General features: G+C 43.7%; 1 protein-coding gene across 1 annotated transcript in view; it reads left to right on the top strand.

The window, feature by feature from the left end:
* The window catches only part of polr3b (polymerase (RNA) III (DNA directed) polypeptide B), a 39,219-nt gene extending 14,213 nt beyond the window's left edge, over positions 1–25,006 (top strand). Inside the window, exons 13-28 of the mRNA XM_080737816.1 lie at positions 2,018–2,179; positions 3,223–3,423; positions 4,331–4,493; positions 5,792–5,945; positions 6,510–6,584; positions 7,950–8,048; positions 8,670–8,797; positions 11,124–11,333; positions 12,041–12,199; positions 13,293–13,410; positions 14,511–14,653; positions 18,199–18,302; positions 21,255–21,421; positions 22,799–22,912; positions 24,344–24,517; positions 24,679–25,006. Of these exons, the coding sequence (XP_080593942.1) occupies positions 2,018–2,179; positions 3,223–3,423; positions 4,331–4,493; positions 5,792–5,945; positions 6,510–6,584; positions 7,950–8,048; positions 8,670–8,797; positions 11,124–11,333; positions 12,041–12,199; positions 13,293–13,410; positions 14,511–14,653; positions 18,199–18,302; positions 21,255–21,421; positions 22,799–22,912; positions 24,344–24,517; positions 24,679–24,808 (2,301 nt within the window). The 3' untranslated portion in view covers positions 24,809–25,006. The remainder of the gene's footprint in view (positions 1–2,017; positions 2,180–3,222; positions 3,424–4,330; positions 4,494–5,791; positions 5,946–6,509; positions 6,585–7,949; positions 8,049–8,669; positions 8,798–11,123; positions 11,334–12,040; positions 12,200–13,292; positions 13,411–14,510; positions 14,654–18,198; positions 18,303–21,254; positions 21,422–22,798; positions 22,913–24,343; positions 24,518–24,678) is intronic.
* The last annotated feature ends 377 nt before the right edge of the window (positions 25,007–25,383 follow it).

Raw genomic sequence — 25,383 nt, 5'->3', positions numbered from 1 at the left:
CTGAACGGAGGAGGAACAGACCGAGTAGGGAAAAAATGCTACCCTATCATCATCAGCATTAGTGAGGACCAATTATATGACGATAGATTGAAAATGGGTGAATCGTACTTTTTTTTTTTTAAGATTTGTTTTTGGGCTTTTTATGCCTTTATTCGATAGGACAGTAGACTGACAGGAAATGGAGAGAGAGATGGGGAATGACATGTGGCAAAGGTCGTCCGGATCGGGAATCGAACCGGCGACGCCAGCAGGCATCATAGCCTAGTATATGGTACGCGCCTTGACCACCAGGCCAGCGGGCGCCCCCGGGTGAATCGTACTTTAAGTGATTAATACCCCGCCCCCCATACAGTATAGATGTAAAGTGAGTTGAAATAAAAGAGAGCACACTGCTTACACACGTTACGTGTCTAAAGCCGTGTGTAACAGGAGAACATGCTTGCGTCTGTGATCACAGATCACAGTGTTAGGACACTGCATGCATTCATACCACTAGTCCTGATCTCTCACCTGAGCGTTTGTGTCAGCTTCCATGTTTTCTCTTTTTTTTTTATTGACTCATTTATTTCCCACCAGCTTTGTTTTTGCTTGTTTTGTTTTCCTTCAACACCCCCCCACCCCCCCTCCCCCCTTCTGTATTCCTGCCTGCCTGGCATTGTCAGGGGAGAGATATGCAGCGCCACCAAAACCCCCAGGCCCGGGGAAGCCAGGGGGATTTTTCTGCGACGCGACAATAGAAAACGCTGCCTTGACTGGAGCGATTGAGCTAATCCACGGGCCTCGGCTCTGATAATGTAATTACTGCTGTCTTAAGGCCTTTAACCAATTTAGAACGGGTACACATTATTAGTGTGTCATTATTTTATGCTTTAACTATTGAAAAATAGCAGATATACAAGCTCACAGCGCGGCACCGAGTGCCGCGCTGCGAGCTTGTAGATCTGCTATTTTTGAAAAATCGTGAAAATTAGAATTTTGTACCGATTCTATAAGTGTCTTTTGAATCCTACGTTTTTTTTTTCTTTGAAAAACCTATGTTTCTATGTCAGCAATCTGGCCAGCCATCGTCAAAGAAAAGGTCCTTTTCACTTAACTGGAGCTCAGTTAGTATGCTCTTGAGAGACTACTATGTCAGTGGTTCTCAAACCTTTTCAGGTGAAGGACCCCCAAAATGATAGTTATTTGGCCACGGACCCCCATCTCAAAATATCTAGTTCCAGGGACCACCCAGAAGCAAAATTTTAGTTACAAACGTTCGCTTTGAAAATACATATATTCAAAGATTTGCACACATTTCCACGACTTTTTCAAAAATAACAGATCTACAAGCTCGCAGCGCGGCACTCGGTGCCGCGCTGTGAGCTTGTATATCTGCTATTTTTCACTGGTTAAAGCATTCAATAATTCTAGGCCTAAATGGGTTAATTTCACCCCCCACCCCCCAACCTGCTCTGTATAAGGAGTGGGAGGGGAGGAAACACAGAGCCCCCTTTCAATAGGGGGCTTTACACACTCACAACGCCGGCAATCTTCTTGCTCTCCAATTATGATTCCCTGACATTCAACTAATTGGCCCGGCTGCACGACGGAAGCTTAATTTCTTTATTAATTTCAAGCAGCGCTGCCTGTTTGTTTTGATGTATGCTAATGTGCCAGTTGGGGAGGGGTCCGCGAGAGAGTTTTACCTCCTGCGAGGCCGAGCGAAAGGGAGCGGGGCCGTGGGAGACGGGCCAGGTCAGGCTTATCAACAAGCTGGCACACCTGGTTATTAAAATCTGCCGCTGACCACGCCTTGTCGCTGATAAGGGCTGGGACATCTGGAGAAAGAGAGCTGCAGATGAGTTGGGAGCTAAATATCCGCTGGGGATATGACGATGACTCCATCCCAGAAAGTGACTCTTTGAACTTGATTGACGTTCAGTTTGGAAACTCCACCGTAAACATTTAAACTAACACTAACAGTTTTCATCATGTGACTCTTCCTAGCTGAGCCTCTTGTTCTTCATACTACCGACAGCTCCTGTCGCTGCTGTTTGAGGATCTTTTCAAGAAGTTCAACTCAGAGCTGAAGAAGATCGCCGACCAGATCATCCCCAAGCAGAGAGCGGCTCAGTTCGACGTGGTCAAGCACATGCGGCAGGATCAGATCACCAACGGCATGGTCAACGCCATCTCCACGGTGAGTTAGAAGAATGGAAAGGTCAACAAGAGAAACGTGTGTAATTTCGTCCGCATTCTTTAAACGGAATCATAAAATATTGTCACTGTCGGGCAGAAACTGGTATGAACGAAATGGAATAAATAAGCTGAGTTCCAATAGATCCACTGTAGTTATTTGATCGCAAGCTCTTGTTAATACTTTTCATGGGTTAAATCTTTATAAAACCCACAGACAGACTTAAAGGTATATTCAGTGATTGTATTTAATTCAAATAAAAATATAATTGGTACATTTTCCATTCATTCTCCTCACTAGAATGTGTGCTGACCATATAAGACTTCCACGATGGCCCGTGTTACGAGCATAGCTAGATTCAGTTTTCAGAGGTGGCCAGCCAGTCCTCGACCAATCAGGGTAGAGTATGGCCGTAGTTATGTTATGATGTTTAGTTATGATGGTCAAAATAAAAGTTTTGAGAACCACAGTCGCTCTGAATTAAGAACGTCTGCTAAATGCCTATATTGTAAACTACTGAACTCATGAAATGCCACAGTCTCGTAGTAAATCAGTATCATACATATCCTGAAGCTGGAGACGTAGGCCTACCGATATTCAGTGATTGGGTCTAATGATCAAAACGAGAACATTATAAATGTGTAGAAAATCTATAAAAAACTAAACATTTCCACGCTGTAAGGCCAGTAAGGGACAAGATGACCCCCGGCCACTTTCATTATCACTGAATACACCTTTAATCACTTTCAACCTCCTTGTTTTGGAAATGTCATTATAGGCAAAAACATGTCAAAGTTGTCAGAAAAAGACATATACGATACGTGTAGATCTACTGTTTTCACTACTTTTTGTGTGTTACTGCCATACAACAAAGTATAAACATAATATATTTTATAAATTTAATTAATTTATATTTAAAAGATTAAATATCGAGATACAAGGTTTCTGCCTCACATCCACGATACACTGAAGTCTATTAAGAGGCACGACGAACTGTTAACACAGATGTTGGTATGAATCTAATGTCGCTCTGTCCTCCTCAACAGGGGAACTGGTCGCTGAAGAGATTCAAAATGGACCGCCAGGGCGTGACCCAGGTTCTCTCGCGTCTTTCCTTCATCTCAGCCTTGGGCATGATGACCAGGATCTCCTCCCAGTTCGAGAAGACCAGGAAAGTCAGTGGGCCGCGCTCCTTGCAGCCCTCCCAGTGGGGAATGCTGTGCCCCTCAGACACCCCTGAAGGAGAGGTGAGCGAGCTGACCACAACCCATACTAGGGCATTCACGAATAGTGATTTGTAGTATTCGAATTATTCGACCTCAAAGTATTCGAATAGTCGAATATTCGACAGGACTGGCCAAACTGTCAAATATTAAGTAAGCAAGAGGCGAACATTGTGAAAATAGCCGATCTACATGCTCACAACGCCTCTCGTTGCGAGGCGTTGTGAGCATGTAGATCTGCTATTTTCACAATATTTATCTGCGGAACCGAGTCACATTAAATGTAATACCTACAATTCCAAGTGCTTGTCAGGGTGGGGGTCCCCAGTTCAAATATGTTTAATTTGGTGATCACGGCCTAAAAAGGTTTGAGAACCCCTGGTATAGAGCATTAACAAATTCATCCACCAGGGGCATTGACAACTCATTCTTATGACTTCCTATCTAGCCAACCTTTATAAACTATATATTTAATATATATATATTATATTTGATATTCGACTTCGGTGAACAACGTCGAATAGTGACTTTGATATTCGAATATTCAAATTTTTGAATATTTGGTGAATGCCCTAACAACCCATACCGCTGCGCCTCCATGTGAAAGCTAACCGCTCTTAATATTAAACATTGGCTTCTCAGAGACTTTTTTGTATTTATCATTCTGCCTTTATTGAGTATATACTGTTGTAGATAAAAGGTCATCGGGATCAGGACTCAAACTCGCTGTCACGCCTCACCTAGGCCAATGGTCTGGGTTACTACTCGGAGATTAGATTTTTTGAGAGACTACCGCTCACCTAAGTACATACAGTTCAAGTGGTTATGGGTAACATCTTTTATGCTGGATGTGGATTTGTGTGATGATTAGTTACCTCAAAAGTGTTTCTCTTCTACAGTTGGTGTTACAAGTCTGTGTTGTTGTCCCTAGGCCTGCGGTCTGGTGAAGAACCTGGCTCTGATGACCCATATCACCACAGACATGGAGGACGGTCCCATCATCAAACTGGCCTTCAATCTGGGGGTGGAGGACGTCAACCTGCTGTGTGGAGAGGAGCTGGCCTACCCCAGTGTCTTCCTTGTCTTCCTCAATGGTATGAACCCTGAGGTCCAAACATAATAGAAAGTAATGGCTGTTTGTTCATGCTGGAATATTTGATGGCTTGAAAAGGATTTTAATCCACTTGTTTCTTAATACTGTGCCTAATAACACGAAGGGGGGAGACTGGGCGATGTTTTTCTGTCCCATTTACAGAAGGCAATTTGCTGTTTTACACAGTATCCGATAATACTTTCATTTTGCTGCCCCGGTAGGTATTATTCTTAAGACAGAACTTGGCCTGTTAATTACTGTATATGTTTTTTCTATCCACAGATAACTGTCAAATTATATTAGCTGCCATGCCATTTAATTAGTTGGCAACAGCAGGTGTCAAAGCCCTTCGGAGCGTGCTCCCTGCAAATCTACCCTCACACAGAGGCAGTGCACGGTGGCTCCTCTGTTTTCTAGACATTTGTCTGTCTGCCTTGATATGAATTCAACCGCTCAGGCAGGTTTGGCCCTGCACACTGCAGCTGTGATGTTCTGCAAAGAGTATGCACAGAACAGAGCAGAACAAGGGTGAAACGACTAACAATCGCTTAATCGACCGACAGCTTGGATTTTAGTGGCCACATAATCGGTCACATTAAAATGTCTTAACAAATCACCAACATGGTTGTCTTTATCGCACAGTATTATTTGAAAATGTGTTTTCGGAATGCTTATTAAATATATTACTTAATTTGAAGATGTATTTTTCAGGTCAGATAACTAATAATGACATATACCATTTTGTACTTTATTAACATATTTTACTGTAATTGAATTGTCTAAATTCATCTCATTGGTGAATTGAATGGTGCCATGGCATTGGTCCGACATTTCATTGTTCCTACATCCCATTAGTCTGAATCTGGTGAATGTTAACCTGGTGAAAATATTATGCCTAAACCTAAACCTAACCCTAGCCTCAGTAAAACTATGCCTAAACCTAACCCAAACCCTAACTTCAGTAAAACTATGCCTAAACCTAAACCTAACCCTAGCCTCAGTAAAACTATGCCTAAACCTAACCCAAACCCTAGCCTCAGTAAAACTATGCCTAAACCTAACCCTAACCAAATTAGGACTAACGAGATGTAGGACTTATGGGCAGTCCCCGAATTGAATAATTGACAGATTAATCAATTATGAAAATAATCATTTGTTGCCGGCTTGGTTTCAGAGTTCCTGTTTCTTTCCACCTAGCAAATGGATATGAAATAGTTTTATGTATTTGTTATGAGCACTGGTGTCATCTAGCTCTGTCTTTCTCTGACTGTGTGGGTCTCTCTGTTCCTCTGCCTGCAGGTAACATTCTAGGAGTGATCAGAGACCACCAGAAGCTGGTCAACACCTTCAGGCTGATGCGACGGGCCGGCTTCATCAACGAGTTTGTTTCCATCTCCACCAACCTGACCGATCGCTGCGTCTACATCTCCTCTGACGGGGGACGCCTCTGCAGGTGGGCAACTTAACCCATCTAGGGCCTAGAGTTATTGAATGCTTTAACCAGTGAAAAATAGCAGATATACAAGCTCACAGCGCGGCACTCGGTGCCGCGCTGCGAGCTTGTAGATCTGCTATTTTTGAAAAAGTCGTGAAAATGTGTGCAAATCTTTGAATGTATTTATTTTCAAAGCGAACGTTTGTAACTCAAATTTTGCTTCTGGGGGGTCCCTGGAACTAAATATTTTGAGATGGGGGTCCGTGGCCAAATACATACTGTATCATTTTGGGGGTCCTTCACATGAAAAAGTTTGAGAACCACTGACATAGCAGTCTCTCAAGAACAGACTAACTGAGCTCCATTTAAGTTAAAAGGACCTTTTCTTTGACGATGGCCAACCAGATTGCTGACATAGAAACATAGGTTTTTCAAAAATAGCTAAAGCATTCAATAATTCTAGGCTTAATATAATATTATGCATGTTACTTTGTGAAATATAGAATAAATAAATAAAACATTGTAAAACTCTGTCCCACTCCCTTTGGTGACATAGCTGTTCAACCTGTGTTATTCCATCAGGCCATACATCATCGTGAAGAAGGGACAGCCAATGGTGAAAAACAAACACATAGAAGAATTGTCCCAGGGCTACAGGTGAGGAGAGGGAATGGGGTTGGGGGTGGCCTTCCTCTTTTAGTAAATAAAATGTTATTTTGATAAATCTGTATGGTAGTGTATGTTAATATAATATAGATTGTATTTGGTCTCCATGCTCTTCTTTTGAGAAATGTATATCTTGTTGTCTGGTAGAACCACTAGTGGTAAATTGTACTACATGAAGATCTATGTCTCAGCGAGCAGGTGTTGGCTCAGTGGCAAAACATTTCAGCACTTGTGAGTGGGACCAGGTTTACTTTTACCAATCTATAAACTGTAAATATAGCTATAAAATATCCCATCAGAGTGTTGTGACCTTGTAGATATGCTATTTACAAAGAATTTTGAAAAGACTTGTGGTTAACCAACCAATGGGGCCTGTGGAAGTGTCTCTGTATGCAAGTCATTCTAATGTAAGAATAATAATAATACAGTGTAACATTAAATAAAGGTGGCCTACCTATACTTAAGAAACACACTAACAAATAGTCAACAGGGATTACACTGTGATGGTTAGGTAGTATCGTAAAGTGGTAAACAATAGTGTAACATTAAATAAAGCCACCTGCATTTCACAGAAACGTATTCCATTAACCACCGTTGGACACCATAGATTTCCAAATCATGTAGCCTACCCAGTTTGTGTGCTTAGAGACACTTCTTTATGTTCCTCAGAATCATAAGCGCACTTGGTACACACAAGATACTGTACGTAAAAATAATGTTGATGTTTAGACAAGGCAGAAAGTTGGTGATTCTGCTGCACTCCTTATATGCTAGTCCTTATGGATCAACCATTTATTAGACCTATTTGTTTAATGGTGTTCCCTGGCTCACCTCAGCCATTTGTCCTGGTAACCATCCTTAAGGATGGTTACCAGGACAAAATTTGTCCTGGCAAAAGATGGCAAAGAATTCTTTGAGTTTTAGCATAACGTAAGTGTAGAAATACAGAACAGTGATTACACATCAACTCAATTTTGTAAACTTCATTGAGCTATATGCTATATTAAAGTTGACATAACCATAAACTCCCCTCAATGTGCATAGGGAGGGATATATGGATATCCGGTTGTCCAGAGCCACAGATCCGACCGCTATGCCCATATACTGTACAACGAGTACTCTGACAAAGCCCCTGAAACTATGAATTAGACACACCGGTCGTATCAGACCGTGTAGCGGTCCGAACTTCTAGTAGGCTAAACTCCCCAATATGAATGGCGGACACTCGAAAAGATTTGTCCTGTGATGGTGCATTGTGGGTTAGAATCCACCATACCATATGTTTTAAACCACTATTGCTCACCATTGTTGTAACAGTTGATAATTTTCTAATACTCCTATAACGTGCTTTTTAAGGACATTTGAGGATTTCCTTCATGAGAGCCTGGTGGAATACCTGGATGTGAACGAGGAGAATGACTGTCATATCGCCCTTTATGAACACATGATTTCCAAGTAAGTCGAAAAAAATACTTGTGAATTTGTTAGTTCAGGGGTCTTCAACAGCGGGTCCTCAGAGTTACTGCAGGGGGTCCTCCAAATCTTTGTGTGATAGAAACTTTTTTCCCCCTTTTTTATATTCAACATTTGAATACGTTCTCTATTGGAAAGACGCGAGAGAACCTGGGTCATGCTCTGACGGTCCATTTTGAATCTCTTCAGTGACCAGTTCCCCTGTTGAGAAGGACAGAGAAATTATATTCTGTGATATTCTGAGAACTTTAGCCAAAAATAGCCGATCTACAAGCTCACAACGCCGGCGTTGTGAGCTTGTAGATCAAAGAGGTTTGGTGTACAGTAGAGGGGGGAAAGAGCAGACTAAGCACAGAGTGTAAGGTTAAGTTTATTAAGTATTTACGGTTCAAGTGGTTAAATATCTGAAAACACAAATTGACATGAATCCAAAATACACTGATGATTGTGCTGTCAAACGATTAAACTATATTGAATCTATGAAAAGTTGTGGGGGTCCCTGCTTCATCTCTCTCTCAACTAAGGGCCTGAAAACACCTGTGTTAGTTGCTTTAATCCCAACAGTGGTGTCTGAGCCTCTCTGATTCGTCTGAATTTCCACAGGAACACGACCCACCTGGAGATCGAGCCCTTCACGCTCCTGGGAGTCTGCGCGGGCCTCATTCCCTACCCCCATCATAACCAGTCCCCTAGGAACACATACCAGTGTGCTATGGGCAAGCAGGCCATGGGTAAGGCATCGCTTCAGTTCAGTAGGCGTCCTCACTGTGGGCACAGTGGCCAGGTCTTTAGCTACTGAAGATCTGCAATCAAGAGCGGGTTTTATTTTTTTTATTTTTTTAAAATTTTTATCCCACGATTTTTGTAACCCATTTTTTCACCCGGTGCCAATTGCCTAAGCTGTGATCCTGGGCTCTACTCTCCCTCTGCCAACCTGGGGAGGGCCCCGAACTGAGCTCATGCTTCCTTCAATGCATGAGGAGTGAGCAGGCCGCTTCTTATCACCTGACAGGGGGAGCTTCCCCAGTTGGACGTAGCGCGTGGAAGGAACACGTTATTCCAACCAGTTCCATTCCCCTCCATCAGGCGCCCCGGCTGGCCAGGGGGAGGCTTTATAGAGACCAGGATTACTGCATGTTTTTGTGAGGGTATCTACCCTAGGAGACACGGGGAGAACATGCAAACTCCACACAGAAAGGCCCTTTTGCCAACCCCACCTAGGGTGTGGGCACTGATGACGCGGAGGAGGGAACACGCCCCCAGCACCCACAGTGTCCCCCGGCGGGAATCGAACCCAGGACCTTCTAGCTGTGAGGCGACAGCACTACTGACTATCTTCTTTAGCTACTGAAGATTAAAATAAAAAGAGCGGGTTTTATTTTAATCTTCAGTAGCTAAAGAAGATATGCCACCCAAACATCTGCCACAAAGTTGGCAATATTTGCTCCTGTACATGCATATACATTTTGGGGCACCAGTGGCCCGAAATGTTAGAGGAGTGCATTTGTGGCCCAAAGGTTCCCGGTTGAGAGGTCACGGTATAAGACTCTGATTGTACTGGGGAGTTCCCAGGTTTTAATGTGTGTGTCATTGTGGAGCAGGGTGTTGCTGAAGAGCATTTACACTCAGCAAACCTCCCCTGGATAAATAAAGATTGAAAGAAAATAAAGTATATATATATATATATATAGTATATAATTCTCTCAAACACACCCACACACGCGCACATGCCTGTTCGTGCGTGCACACACACACACACACACACACACACACACACACACACACACACACACACACACACACACACACACACACACACACACACACAGCATTTAAATCTCCAATGCCCCCCCCTACCATACACATACACTAACCTCCTCAATGTATGCAATCAGTTTGTCTGACCCACACCCCCAAAATATGCGCTTACTGCTTGTCAGAATACATTTGCGTGTGATTGAGTGTTTGTCAGTGTGTGTGCGTATGCGCATGGATATCAAACATGGGACGCTTGCGTAGGTCCTCCATTGTGCTGTGTGTGTGCGGAGGCCCTTTCCCTGCCAGTCACCCAGAGTGTCATTAGCAATTCATTGTGTCTGCTCTGACTGTGCTCAGGGGGTCAGTGTGCTCAGCTGCGAAGGACCACAGAGTGTGCACCCACAGCTCCCTGGTAACCAAAACTTCCTCAAACGCCACTGCTAACATTCGTAAGCGCCCCCCGTCACCCCGACCCTCCCCCGACGTTATCTCGCTCTTTTCCCCCCCAATACACACCCCCTCCTTACTTACCCCATCCCCCATCTTTACAAAAACAAAACACGGACGAGAACTATATTTGGCCCAATATCCTCTGCCTGGGCTGTTTTGTGTGGACGGCCCCTATACATGTGCAAATCTGGCTGTGTGGCCCGGGCCTATTATCACAGACTGTGTGCTTGTAGCCTGATTGTGAAGTAATAGCATCTGACAAATGTCATGGCCTCCAGGGAGGCCAGCTATTATGCCATAACCTGCGCTGTTCCTCTCTGCTGAGCAGCGATGGCCAAAGCCCAGGCCTTGGCTTAAATAACCGGAGAAGTAAATGATTACAGCAGATTACTCTCTGAGGAAAATAGTTGACTGCACATTCCTTATCTGTATATCGTCACTGTCAGGCAGAAACCTCGTATCTCCAAGTTTCAAATGTGTACATTTTTTCGCAAAGTAAAGCACTACTTCATACAAGGCCATCACACAAAAGTAGTGAAAACAGCCGATCTACAAGCACACAACGCCTCGCGGTGCGAGGCGTTGTGTGCTTGTAGATCGGCTGTTTTCACTAGTTTATATCATTTTAAAAATGATGAATACAAAACAAAAGGTTTTGGACATACAAGGTTTCCACCCGACAACGACGATATGAAAGAATGATTTAATAATTGCAGACTTTCCGGCTTGCATGCAAACTACCAACGTTGTCTATAGAACCAGGCACTAACAAACGTTATTCCTGTCCAAACTTTGCATTTATAATAGTTTGTTATATGAACGCACTCTCCATTTTCACTCCCCTTACAGGTACTATCGGCTACAACCAGCGGAACCGAATAGACACTCTTATGTACCTGCTGGCCTACCCACAAAAACCCATGGTGAAGACTAAGACCATCGAGCTGATTGACTTTGAGAAGCTGCCTGCTGGTCAGAATGCCACCGTGGCTGTGATGAGCTACAGTGGCTACGACATAGAGGATGCTCTGATTCTCAACAAGGCCTCGCTGGACAGGGGTGAGAGGACCTTATGGATTCAATCTGAGCATAACTGAGCATGAGTTCTGTATTGCAACTTACATTTTCACTCATATAAATACATGGATCATCTCAGGATTATAATCCATAGGGTAAAGTGACCCTGATGGATGATTATCTGCTTCTTCATATGATCTGACTTTGTCTTGCTGATGACTAGTACCTTACACCAGTGGTTCTCAACCTGTGGTTAGCTCAATGTGAAACATTGTTTTCTCACTCAACAGTAAACAAACCAACATAAAGTTTAAGTGTATAGAGGGTATCTGCAAATTTCTAAATGGACAATTTAAGGATGTTTTAATACCTCTAAAATGACAAATTAAACATAGATTAAATTGTCAAATATTAGAGGCGGAAATTGTGAAAATAGCAGATCTACATGCTCACAATGCCTTGCAACGCGAAGAACTGTGTTGTACAAAATGTAATGCCTCACTCAGGGTGGGTGGAGGGGGGGGGGGTCCCCAGTTAAAATATGATTATTATGGGGGTCGCGGCCTGAAAAGGTTGAGAACCACTGCCTTAGACTAGCAGCTTACTCTTTGAATATACAGTTACATTATTTTTAACTTGTTTAAAAATCTGTGTTTTAAAAGGCAGGGTGAACAAAAGTCATTACTCCCTGTCACTTTCGGCTGATCTGTCGGCAGATAACTCTTAACTACCGGTACATTTCTCTCCAGGATTTGGGCGATGCCTTGTCTACAAAAATGCCAAGTGCACCCTGAGACGCTACACCAACCAGACCTTTGACAAGGTTATGGGACCCATGCTGGACGCTGCCACCCGCAAGCCCATCTGGAGGCACAACATCCTGGATGCAGACGGGATATGCTCCCCTGGTGAGTAGCCACAGGAACAACAGAGACCCAGCATCCTTCATGGAAAATGAAGAAATTAAATTAATTTAGATAAATAAAAATAAGTTGGATATACTGTAGGTACACAGTATCTAACACACTATCTAACAGGGAACATGAGACTAATATCTGTACAGTGTTAGCCAACTTTCAACAGTGGATATTTGGATAATATAACTATTTACCTTGTTTGTTGACTAGAGTTCCTGCTTATTCTGATCTAACACTTGTAAGTCGTTCACAAGAGCGTCTGAATACCTAAATTGCAAACATACAGTCTCTCAATGAAGTTATGAGTGGATATAAGTGAGTCTCACAACCATTAACAGGCTTCTGTCATGGGTTCTGTAGTCCATGTCAGTTGTCCATTTGCAAGTGTGCCAGAGTCAAGCAGGAGTCGGTAATCCCAAAGAGGGACATATCGGGCTTGGCTTCGGAGCCTGATGGTCACTGGCACAAAAGACTGTCCAGTTCGTTTTGTGGTGTGCCAGGAGACACTGAGTCTGTGGCTGAATGTGCTCCTCATCCGCACTAGCACATCATAAAGGGAACGAGAGGGGTGTCCAGCTCCCTCATCCCCTCCGCAACCACCTCCAGATTGTCCAGTTAACTCCAATTATGGAGCTAGCCTTCCTCACCAACTTGGTTCCCAGTTCGATCCCGGGCTCCCCCAGAGTTAGTGATGAAGTGTCCTTGAGCAGGACGCTGAACGTCTAATTGCTCCCGATGTCCTGGTTGGTTTCCTCCGACCATCGGTGTGTGAATAGGTGAATGTAATGCACAATCTATGTAAAGCGTTATATAAATGCACCATTTACCATTTGCCATCAGTGGTGCAACTGACAATGGAGGAGTCATCAGAGAACTTCTGTTGGTGGCACATCCTCAAGTTGAAGCGGAAGTCGGAGAATGCTTTAATAGTGCACCTTTGTTTTTTTATGTTAAGTGTTAAGTGAACACTCTGGGTTTTGCACTTGACTCGTGTTGATATTCATGCCATACGTTTAATGCAGTACATAATTCATTTAGTTTGCCAATGTGATGGTTTTGTGTGTCTTCTGGCCTGTGCCTTCAGGTGAGAGAGTGGAAAACAAGCAGGTGTTGGTGAATAAGGCCATGCCAACAGTCACCCAGACACCACTGGAGGGCAGTACCCAGCCAGGACAGCCCCAGTACAGAGATGTGCCTATCGGGTGAGTTAAGCCCCTCCCCCTTACCTGCCTCATATAGAGCATAGACATAGAAAGGTAGACGCCTCCTCGGCTCTGGGGCATATGCATCGCGGGTTCTATGTGACCGGTCGTTTCCCACTTCCACGCGTGTCACAGAAACGGAAGTTGGTAGACCAATCAGAGGCAGGTGGGGGCGGGTCTTTTCGTACGCAACCTCCGAATTTACTGTAGCATTATCTGTGGGACACTTCCGGAGCAACAGCAGACATACAAGCTCACGTCGCGTTGCAGATGCAACCATTGTGAGCTTGTAATTTAGATCATTCTCGGCTGGGACGCCGGAAACTGCCGCACAACTTATGCGCAATGCACGACGGGACGTGGGAAAGTTGTGGATATAGCACCGAAGTCTGACATTACTGCCGCTAGAGGGCGCTATCCCCCTGGGTCACCGCGTTATTTTTTGTATTGGAATTCCCAAAAATAAACAAACCACCCTGACGATTTTACCCCTATGACATTATCAAATGTAACTCAATATCACCAGTTAAGACTCCCTAATTGGGAGCTAAGCGACCGTCAGGTAATTTTTGCACTATTTGGCGGCGGTGGCAGGGGGTCCCTGGGGGTCCGTGGAGGTCCAGGGGTCCTGAAGGTTGTGGTTTGGCAGGCAAGGAGTGTGTGTGGAAAATTTCACATGGTTGGGGCAACGATGGCGGAGATATGAGTAGGGCAAAAGTGTGACGTGACAGACAGACTGACGGACGGACGGACAGACAGACAGCCGGGGTCACATACCTGACAAGTCACATACCTGACAAAATCACCGGGGTGGTTTGTTTATATGCGTTCTTAAATGACACAATCTAAGATTTGCCTATGGGAATTCCAACAAAAAGAATTACACCATAACCCAGAGGTAGTGGGAGTGACTTTGGTACTCTTATAGCATGGTTCTCCTCTACCTCACTAAACATACGTATAAGTGAGAAATGGGAAGAACATATGTTTGACATATTTTACATAATGCAGCATATAATATGCTTTGTGTTTGTTCCTTCTTTTGTTCTTTCCTACAAGCAACTGGTGGTTAATTCTGCTTTCTCTTTGCACCTCTGCAGCTACAAAGGGTCAACGGACTCTTACATTGAAAAGGTGATGATCTCCTCCAACGCAGAAGATGCTTTCCTCATTAAGATCCTGCTCAGGCAGACTAGGAGGCCGGAGATAGGAGACAAGTTCAGCAGTCGACACGGACAGAAAGGTGCAGACTTCACACTGTTACCTTATGACAGGGGTTCTCAAACCTTTTTAGGCCGTGACCCCCAAAATAAACGTATGAACTGGGGACCCCCACCCTGACAAGCACTTGGAATTATTACATTTAATGTGACTCGGTTCCACAGATAAATATTGTGAAAATAGCAGATCTGTGTTGCAAGGCTTTGTGAGCATGTAGATCGTCTATTTTCACAATGTTCGCCTCTTTCTTATTTAATATTTGACAGTTTGTCCAGTTTGCTATTAAAACGGTCTTGAAAGTCACTTTAGAAATGTGCACATACCATGTATACACTTATACTGTGTGTTGGCTTGTTTACCATTGAGTGAGAAAAAAAATTACATTAAGCTAATCATCTGGGGAGTGGGGACCCCATAAATTTATTTGGGGACCCCACTTGAGTCCCGGCCCCAGGTTTGAGAACCACTGCCTTATAAGATGACTGCTGCCCCACAAGTGCTAACATTAACCTCTCTCTATCTTTCTCTCTCTCGCAACCATGCCTTTTTGATGTACCACCATGTGATCAGATTGGGCCATTAACTTAATTAAAATAACCATTATTGAACTATTATGTGCATACATCTTTTCTCCCCAAATACTCTGAATTAATCTTACCTTTATTAAATGATTGACTCATTCTTTATTAGGTTTTATTATTACATCATATTGACAACGTCTATGCTTGTTTTATTCTAATTAGCAGCCTATAATAATGAGACCATGGGAAAGCAATGATGGTATTCACTGTCTGCCTGGCACTGGGGGATCACGCCAGCCTTTGAACACAGCTAAGTGGTCATGTGCCCAAAACGTGTGCTCAACACGTCTGCCCAAATCTTCTGCCCACCCCTGCTATTACCATGAACTACCATGAGTGTTTGCCTTTAACATGCCCACAGACTTTGTCTCCTTTGAGTTGTTTGCAGGTATTGCCATAAATCCCATCCTTGTTAAACCCCCTGTATCTGCTGATGTGATGAGGGACCAGTGAGATCTGCTAGCACAAATACCATTCTAAGTTTCAGTCAGTCTCTGTACAGGCACATTTGTTGAATCCAGTCCCAAAGCCTGTTGCTCCACCGCTGCCCCTCCTCTCCTCATCTTTCGAGGGCTGCTTTTCAATTAATTGGCCTTTTGTCCTGTGCCAGACTATGCAAATTTATTACACCCCAGCAGTATTCCACTGCTCCTGGGAAAAGTGTTTACAACCACTATTGTTTTGCGGCACCTCCCCTATAGAGGGCCTGTATGATGTTTTAATCAGAAAGCTAACTGGCGCCATGCATAATTTACTCCCTTCATTAGCACGGTGGCCGCTGTGCGGCCGGCACAGGATGGGACTGTGTCTTGTGTCTCCAGATCCTGGAGGAGAGAGAGGTCATCACGGGGTTAGCGGGTTGGAACTAGACTGAACGCCCCAAAGGTGTCACTAAAGTAGCAGCAACTTTAACCACTCTCAACCTTCCGTCCCTATTTTGCGCACAAAAAAAAAGCAAACGTCTTCCTAAAGAGCAGATCTACAAGTTCACTGATCGGCTTGTACATCAATTATGTTCATGCAATATCATACGACAAAGTATAAAATAGGGGTGCCATCAACCGCATCAATCGTAAATGATTGTCTGCAAAGCATGTGGAGCGCTGACAAAACATGGTAGTTAGATTATTGTTCAAATGAGATTTATAGTTTTTAATGTATTTATCTTGACAACATATTAACACCAGCGTGTTGCTAACTTGCTATAAGTAAGTGTTTAAACTTAGTCTTAAACCTTTGTTTTTGCAGCCATATAATAGCATAAAATCGTAATGCTAAAATGGTCAGTGTTCATTTCTAACTTCTGAGAGTGTACAAAATGTAACGAAACAGACCCACGAGGGACACTTTAAGGATTTTACTGTGCAGTTGTTCTAAAAGGTTTTGTGCGTGTTCAATAGATGACCTGTATCCCTTTACCGTGTAGAAATATAGTCAAGAATCTTACTTCTTTTTTCTTTTCTTTTTTTTTTTTCTCGCTTCAGTTTGTCCTGAAGTGAATTTAGCTCCGTTATTAGATCTCACACCCTAGGTCCAGATACTCATGACCAGTCTCATAAGTCCTGGTCACTAGAGCAGAATAAGTTAATTATTTACCGGTGACCCACACACACACAGCTGTGGTGGCTGTGCAGGGGTGGTGTGTGTGTGAGTGTGTGTGTTGGGGGGAGTTGTAGGGGCCCATTGTGTGAGGTGCCACCGTGGAGCTGTGTGGGGTGTGATGGAGGGCTCTGGACCCTTGCTGTTGTCTTGCCTTTCTCTGCTGATTTCATGCCTCTTTTATCATTCACTTTCACACAAAACAAACAACACCACGGATGTCTGCTGTGGGAACTAGTCTCTCGCTCACTCTCTCTCTCTCTCTCTCTCTCTCTCTCTTAGTCTTGCCATTTTCTTCTCGTTTCTTTACCTTTATTATTTCAGTCTCTTGCCTCTCTTTCATCCTGGATTTCCCCTCCAGTGTTCCACCATCTTTTATTTCCCTCCCCTCTTATTTCCCTCCTTCTATTTTCTGTCGTCCTTGTTTTACTTTCTCTTTTGGCTCGACCCATATTTGCCTTGTCTCTCTTCCTGTTCTCTGCATCCTGCCGTTGGATGACTTTCCTTCTCTTATGTGCCTGCCCAGTAAAGCACCGCACTTGTTCCTGGTCCACATCCTGTTGTAAGGCAATCAACAGCGCTGTGCTGTGTGTGTGTTTGTGGGGGTGACCGGTCCACTGCTAGTGAATTTTTCCCACGTGCGAAGGATTCAATTTCTCCCCCTGCACTTGATCCTCTCCACTTCCTCCGCGTTGAACGGAAAGTCATGGATGTGTAATCCTGGTCTCACTGTCGAGCTAAGCACCTTTCTCCACTTCCTGCTCTCCTTCACTCCTCTCTCCTCTTTTTTTTTTTTTTTTTCATTTGCAAATGGGTCTACAATCTGTTTACCCTGGCCAGGGAAGAGTGCTTCGGCCCCTTTGGCAAACATTTGCACTCGCACTTAAGACTCCCGGCTACTGGGGTCCTTGTCCCCTCGTGACGTGTGAATCTATAGTATAGAGGGCCCCCTGTCTGTCCACATCAGTGTGGAAATGCCCACATCTACTGGGGGTCTATTATCACCTTTGATTGCAGATATTAAAGGCATAACCTTTTTCAATTAAACAAAAGTTTATTTTTATATAAACTTTTACCGGTATATTGTTCACAATAGCCAATAACCATTCCACATACATTTCTCGAAACACTATTAAACACTATTTTGTATTCACACGTGTGAATTAATACATATACTGTAATTACTGACAACTTTGTTTCATTCCAAAATGTCATGATTTCAATGGTTTGTATAAGGAAACAACTTTTGAAAGTTGGTGTAATACATTTATAACCTAACTATAATAAGTCCACAAGCCATGTTTATGGATTTGAACTTGAACGTTTGATTGTGTGTCTGTGTCTGTCTGTCTGTGTGTGTGTGTGTGTGTGTGTGTGTGTGTGTCAGGTGTGTGTGGCCTCATTGTTCCACAGGAGGACATGCCCTTCTGTGACTCGGGCATCTGTCCAGACATCATCATGAACCCTCATGGATATCCCTCCAGAATGACGGTATGACTGCTCACTGCTCACTGCTGTGAGTTGGGAATGGGAACAGAACAGAACAATTTGAGAGATGCACTCGCAATGCACTGCCATCTTTATTGTAGTTCAGACATCGTTGCGATTACCTGGCTTTGTGGGGAGAGGGAAATGACAAGCATAAATAACACTTACAGATTGTAGCCCAAATCTAACCTTAACTTAAAGCTGAGCTTTTTAATATCTTTTATTTATTTTGACAAATCTGTATTCTCAGTGGTAAACATTTCAGCACGGGGACCCAGTTTAGAATCCCCGGTAGGACATGAAAGAGACAGAGTGCCGCTTTAAATAGAATCTATTTTGTCTTTTATTATTTTAGTTTTGAGATGGCAGTCTCAAATTTTGCTTCCAGATCGTTATTTGTTTCCGGTAGGGCTGTCATGATATGACATTTTACATGACGATTAATTGTCACTCAAATAATTGGCGATTAACGATTTAATTGTGTTTTTGTCGTTGATAATTACATTTCTGTTTGGCTTTTAGGCTTTGAACTTGTACATGGTAGATATGACACATAACCTAAATATACAAAGAAATTACATATTTGACAACTTGCTACTTAAAAAATAACTTTGATAGTGGATCTACAAGCTCACAACGCGTCGCGATGCGACGCGTTGTGAGCTTATAGATCTGCTATTTCCACTATTTCTGAATTTTTTCAACATTCACGATTATGACGACTATGACAAAATAATTGCGATAATGTCAAATAATCACGATTAGACGATTATGTAATAATTGTGACAGCCCTAGTTTCCGGAATCAAGTTGGTTCTGATGTTGAAGAGGCAGCAGCCCAACAGTAGCTGTGTTGACCCTCACCCTTCACAGGTTTCTATTGGCCCTTCTGAAACAAAGCCGTCATTATACCCACTACTCAGTTCTCTGGGTTATCATTGGCTCCCAGAACACACGTCCATTGACAGCACTAAGCAGCAATCTAACTGTGCACAAACAGATATTTGTTGCCGTGGAAACGGCTGCCAGTGAAGTCAGCCGCCAGCAACGTTGAGAAGTTTTATCAAAGCAGAAAAAGCATGGCGAAATCCTAAAGACTGTTAGTGAATGTGAGTGACATGTAAACTAGCACTCTCTGCCAGTTTTTCATTCGTTTTTTTTTTCTTTTGTCTATTACACTGTAAAACTTTAATGATCTTCACTGAAAAATAGTCCCTCTGCCTGTGTATTTGCTATCTCTGGTTGTCATGGACAAGACACAGAAATGTTTGCTCTTGCAGGATGATTCTGGTGGCCTGAGAGTGAACAGAGAGTAGGTGTTTTCCTTTTATGTGACAGGGTCAGGGGTCTTCAGGCTGTGACCTCACTGGAATTGGTTGGATCACTCATCCTTAGGTTGGGAGGACTCAGTCACACAGTAGTAAACCCATTTCTGTTATTCTGTGATCTGTCTCATACTCCATATCAGGATCTGGTTGCATCCGTGCACACGCACGCACGCACACACACTCTAGCTTGCCCCCAACAATTCTTAACCACTTATAGCCTATAATATATACTTCATTGACCTGGGTCCGCCAGGCAGCTGAATGTTCGCCTATGACATGCCCAGAATACGTTGGGAACTTCATGTGGTTGAACCCCATATACTTTGTTGACTCGGTTCCCTCAGGGGTCTGTCTAGCCCCCCCCCCCCCTTTTTCATCTGAACATAGTAGCTCTGCTATAAGTTTCCTCAACTTAAAGTGGCAGTTCAGCATGCAGTCACACTTTAGCTTGCCCTGTATCAGCCCTATGGGCTAATAACAGGTATCAGCTTTAGTACTGACACTGTATCATCCCTGCTGTCCATGTATCACACCCTCACCCAGGCAAATAATATAAAAATGACAAGATTGCACTCACACTATAATAATAATCTTTATTGTCCCCGGAGGGAAATTTGTCTTCACAGTCTGTTCAAACAAGAAACAACATGTAACACATAGCCAAAAAGACAACACAACATATCACATAGACAAGTCATCAGTACCCCACTATACACTAGGTGCCAACTTGTTACTTGTGCACTACTGTACACAAGTAGGCCATATATGGCCTACTTGTGCGCCAGCAGACCAGGCAAGTACTACGATTGGTACTGTCTGTATGTATGTGGGTGGCGCCTTGTTGTTTATATCTGGTCGCACTTGTTGGTGGTCACGTCACCAAGAATGCTGCTCCCTGATCGGCTACAGGCGCCAAAACAGACGCACAGGTCGCACAAAACACAGAATGCAGTTCCTGCGCTCTGCTGGCGCAAGTAATAATAATGTGAATAAATAAATTAAGATTATGAAAAATAAACGGATATGGTAGATCCCTGACTTGTGCGCAAATCAGTGTTATTGGGCAACAGAGAATATTCGCAACGCCAGCGTGAATCACAGATCTAAGGCAACAGTTTGTTGTGTGTGACATCAGGGAGAGAGGTAGGGAGGGAGGTTGTGTGTGTGACCTCAGTCCTAAGCTCGATGAGAGGGAGAGGGAGAGGGAGACTATTTCACTCACAAAATAACCATGTATGGTAGACAAACCAGTCAGTCATGTCCATATTTTTGGGCATAATCAATGCAGTATGCACTATGCACCCACCGCAGTCAGACAGACAAACACTGACCACCACAACTTAAACTTTATAGTAGATCTATCTACTCTATAAAATGCAGATTGTTTGTGTGCTTGTCTGAGAGCATTGGTTATTCCCAACTATGGACTGGACATGTCCGTCAGAGCTAATCGCTATGTGTTTGGTTGTGTGACAGACCAGGGTCAGTCAGTGAGAGGTAGAAGAGGGAAGGGAAGGGGAGGTACAGCTTGATCAGTGAAAAGGAGATGGAGGGATGAAGGAGAGAGAGAGCCTATTTCACCCTATTTCAGTGATGCTTTAATAACCCCTTCTGTCTTCCTCTGTCAGGTTGGTAAGTTGATTGAGCTGCTGGCTGGCAAGGCTGGCGTCCTGGATGGACGGTTTCACTACGGCACAGCCTTTGGTGGCAGCAAAGTGAAGGACGTCTGTGAAGATCTAATACGTCACGGCTACAACTACCAGGGCAAAGACTACGTCACCTCTGGAATCACCGGGTAAAGACCTGCAAATCTTAGAACATGTCCTCCCCATCACACGCTAATTAAATGTGGTAAATGGTGCATTTCTATAGCGCCTTTATCCAAGGCGCTTTACAGAGATTGTGCAATACATTCACACACATTCATACACCGATGGCGGAGGAAACCATGCAAAGCACCAACCTGCTCACCGGGAGCAACTAGGGGTTCAGAGTCTTGCTCAAGGACTCTTCGACACTAACTCAGGGGAAGCCTGGGATCGAACTGGGAACCCTCCGTGTTCTAAAGGCATGTTTTCACTACAGTTCCGGAATCTTTCCTGCAAAATAATTAGCAAAATAATTTTCAACTTGCTGGGAGATTTGTTTTTTGGGTGTTTTCACATGCCCTCATTGGCAGCAAAAATGCTGGCATACATCGTTTTCACTAAACCATTGTCGCGGTATGAAAGTCTGTGTTGCCAGACTTTGCGAGAGAAATGAGCAACCAGGTGTACGAAAATAAGCCCCAAAAAGTGATATTATCTAGGCCACAAGAGCATTTTAAAACTATACGCATCGCTGCATCAGCTACTTGAAAATTGGTGATTTACAAGCTTACAAGAAATAAAACGCAACCAGAAACTATCAATATATATATAAGCAACTTTACGGAAATCAAGCCCATAGTCGCTTATAAGTAGCAGGCATGGCAACTCGGCTTGTTCGAGCAGCCGTAACGGGTGCAGCGAGTCGATTCGCTTCTGTCTCTTTTTCTCTCTCACCCTGAACGGTTCCTTCCTGATTCTGAACCCTACAAATGGATTTAACAAGTTACAAGACATATTCTTCATGCAACAACACACATAGGTTCAGAAAGGATCGCTGCATGATGCAACGTGTTGCACTTGTGGGCTTCTAGATTATTAGCTGTGTTTTCTTTCACGCGGCACCATAAACGATGGATGACCAGAGAAAGAAAGAAATAGACTTCTGCTGTGTTTGTCAATGCGATTCTAGCCTAAATAATTAATCCCCTATACAAGGTGAAGCTGTAGCTGTAGACTTTATTTCTATATAGCCTATTCCTTTACATTCAGATCGTTTTCAATCCCAGATACTATGTTTTAAACTGTCATTATTGGCTCCTTTCATGCACCTGGTTGTCAAAAAAACTCACGGTATGCGTTTTCGTAGGTATTTTGCCGTCACGTTTCGGACGCCAAAACTTCCGGCACACAAAATAGGTGGCCGTTTTCACATGGCGTGAATTTCAAAATTGCCGTATTTTTTGGAAAGAACTTCCAGAAGTGTTGCTCTATGAAAACGGGGCATAAGACAGCAACTCTACCCCTGAGCCACTGCTGCCCCAGTGTGGTTTGGGGGTATTTGATGGTATTGTCTTCTTTCACAGGGAACCACTGGAGGCCTACATCTACTATGGACCTGTGTATTACCAGAAGCTGAAGCACATGGTGCTGGACAAAATGCATGCCAGGGCCCGTGGCCCCAGAGCTGTTCTCACCAGGTAAATGCAATGTAGCACTATTACCCATTTAGAACGGGTACACATTATTGTGTATCATTATTTTATGCTTTAACTATTGAACTAGACCAGGTCAACCTGGTTGTGCCAGACCCCCTGTCTGTCATCATCATTTATGACATCATGCCTTTTGTAGGCATGTCATCATCATGTCATCATCATATATACCCTTTATATAGAAAACCCGGACAGACATTTGCTTATGTAGGCCTACCCATTTCATGGGTCTGGCAAAAATAGCAGCTTGTAGATCTGCTATTTTTGTAATTTTTCGAAAATTAGAATTTTTACCCGATTCTAAGTGTCTTTTGAATCCTTCTAAGGTTTTTTGGAAAACCTATCTGAGTTACAAACGTTCGCTTTAAAAAGACATATATTCAAAGATTTGCACACATTTTCACGACTTTTTCACGGTGGCGCAGTGGTTAGCGCTTCGCCTCACAGCTAAAAGGTCCTGGGTTCGATTCCCGCCGGGGGACGCTGTGGGCGCTGGCGGCGTGTTCCTCCTCCGCGTCATCAGCGCCCACACCCTAGGTGGGGTTGGCGATAGGGCCTTTCTGTGTGGAGTTTGCATGTTCTCCCCGTGTCTCCTAGGGTTGATACCCTCACAAAAACATGCACGTAATCCTGGTCTCAATAATGCCTCCCCCTGGCCAGCCGGGGCGCCTGATGGAGGGGAAAGGAACTGGTTGGAATAACGTGTTCCTTCCACGCGCTACGTCCAAACCAGGGAAATCCCCACTGTCAGGTGAAAAGAAGCAACTTGGACTCCTCATGCATAGAAGGAGGCATGAGGTCAGTCCGTTGTCTCCCCAGGCGCGGCAGAGGGAGAGCAGAGCCCAGGATTACATAGGCAATTGGCACTGGGTGAAAAAATGGGTTACAAAATTGTGGGATAAGAATTATAAAGGAAAAAAGAAAAAACTACACTTTAGAAGCTAGGATGGAGGCAGATGCTCGCTTATGTTACACATGTATAAAAGCTCCCGGTCCGCCATTACACAACTCCACGTGGACAAGGATCGGTTCCGGCGCAGGACCCGATGACGTCAGACCGGAAGTGATTGCGCTGTGGACTTCTGGCCTTCAAAATAAGATAACGGTAGTGATGCCAGCCTGAAGGTGGCATCGTGGACTTTATAATCCGTTAATTTCAGGGGCACTAAATGAGTTAAGAACTTTAAGACCGTTTTAATACCAAACTGTCAAATATGAAGTAATCAAGAGGTTTAAAGAGTTTAAAATGATACTAAATATGTTTTCAAGGGTCCAAATAAATTCCAAATATTATCAAATGATCTCGCGGCACCCCTGGACTGCTGTCACGGCACCCCAGGCCCAGGGTGCCCCGTCATCCACTTTGAAAACCCCTGTCTTGAGTTGTCCCTATCCTACCTGTCTGTGCTCCCCCAGGCAGCCCACCGAGGGACGTTCCAGAGACGGAGGCCTGCGTCTGGGGGAGATGGAGCGAGACTGTCTGATAGGCTACGGAGCTAGCATGCTGCTGCTGGAACGCCTCATGATCTCCAGTGATGCCTTCGAGGTGGATGTTTGTGGGCAATGTGGCCTGCTGGGATACTCAGGGTGGTGAGTTGTCCATTTTTATGTCTTATGTGGACAGGCCTGATGGTGTCTTCACTATTACTGTGATTGATGGCAATTAAAAACTTTTCTACGCAATGTGTTTCTGGACAGAAATATTTTGCCACTAACCTTTTATGCTAATATTCCTATTTTTTCCATTTCAGGTGTCACTACTGTAAATCATCTTGCCACGTTTCCTCGCTGCGCATCCCCTACGCCTGCAAGCTGCTCTTCCAGGAGCTGCAGTCCATGAACATCGTGCCTCGCCTCAAACTAGCACGATACAATGAGTGACATGGAGATGGACAGATTCTGGCTTTGTGTAAAGGAGGAAAAGATAAGAACCCCAGTTTACAAGTGTAATACGAATTGATTACTAAATGCAATTAGAAATGAATGGGGTAAAAATGCAGGCCTTAGCTGCTGAAAATATTAGTTCAGATTCTTTGTTTGCCAAACGTGAAACTGCAAACAATGTACTGTTTTTTTGTTTTTGAGTATTGTTAGTAGTCATGTTTTTTTTGTTAGGATTTTTTATTTTTATTTGTAAACATATTAAACATGAGAACTACTAAAAATTACTTGTAATTAACTGTTGTGTATTTCCTTCAAACAGAACTCCTCACAAAAAGTTCAGAAATGTAACCTAGCTAGGTTGATTATTTTCTCCCCTTCAATAATACCAATTGGTATTGTGTATTTATGGAATGAATAACACAGCTAAATGTGTCCATTACACCCCCCAAGAAAAGCCAAAATACCCAAATATGCTTCTGTTGGTAATCGCACTTGACCATCCTCAAGTCAGAGGATAGTCCTCAAACTTTGGGCTGGTGTTGGCTGGGTGCTGCCTGGGACCGGGTCTCGGG

This window comes from Nannobrachium achirus, assembly GCF_963921795.1.
Source record: "Nannobrachium achirus genome assembly, chromosome: 11".
NCBI lineage: Eukaryota > Metazoa > Chordata > Actinopteri > Myctophiformes > Myctophidae > Nannobrachium > Nannobrachium achirus.
Note: the sequence above shows the minus strand (reverse complement) of the source record. Positions and strands in the feature narration are given on the sequence as shown.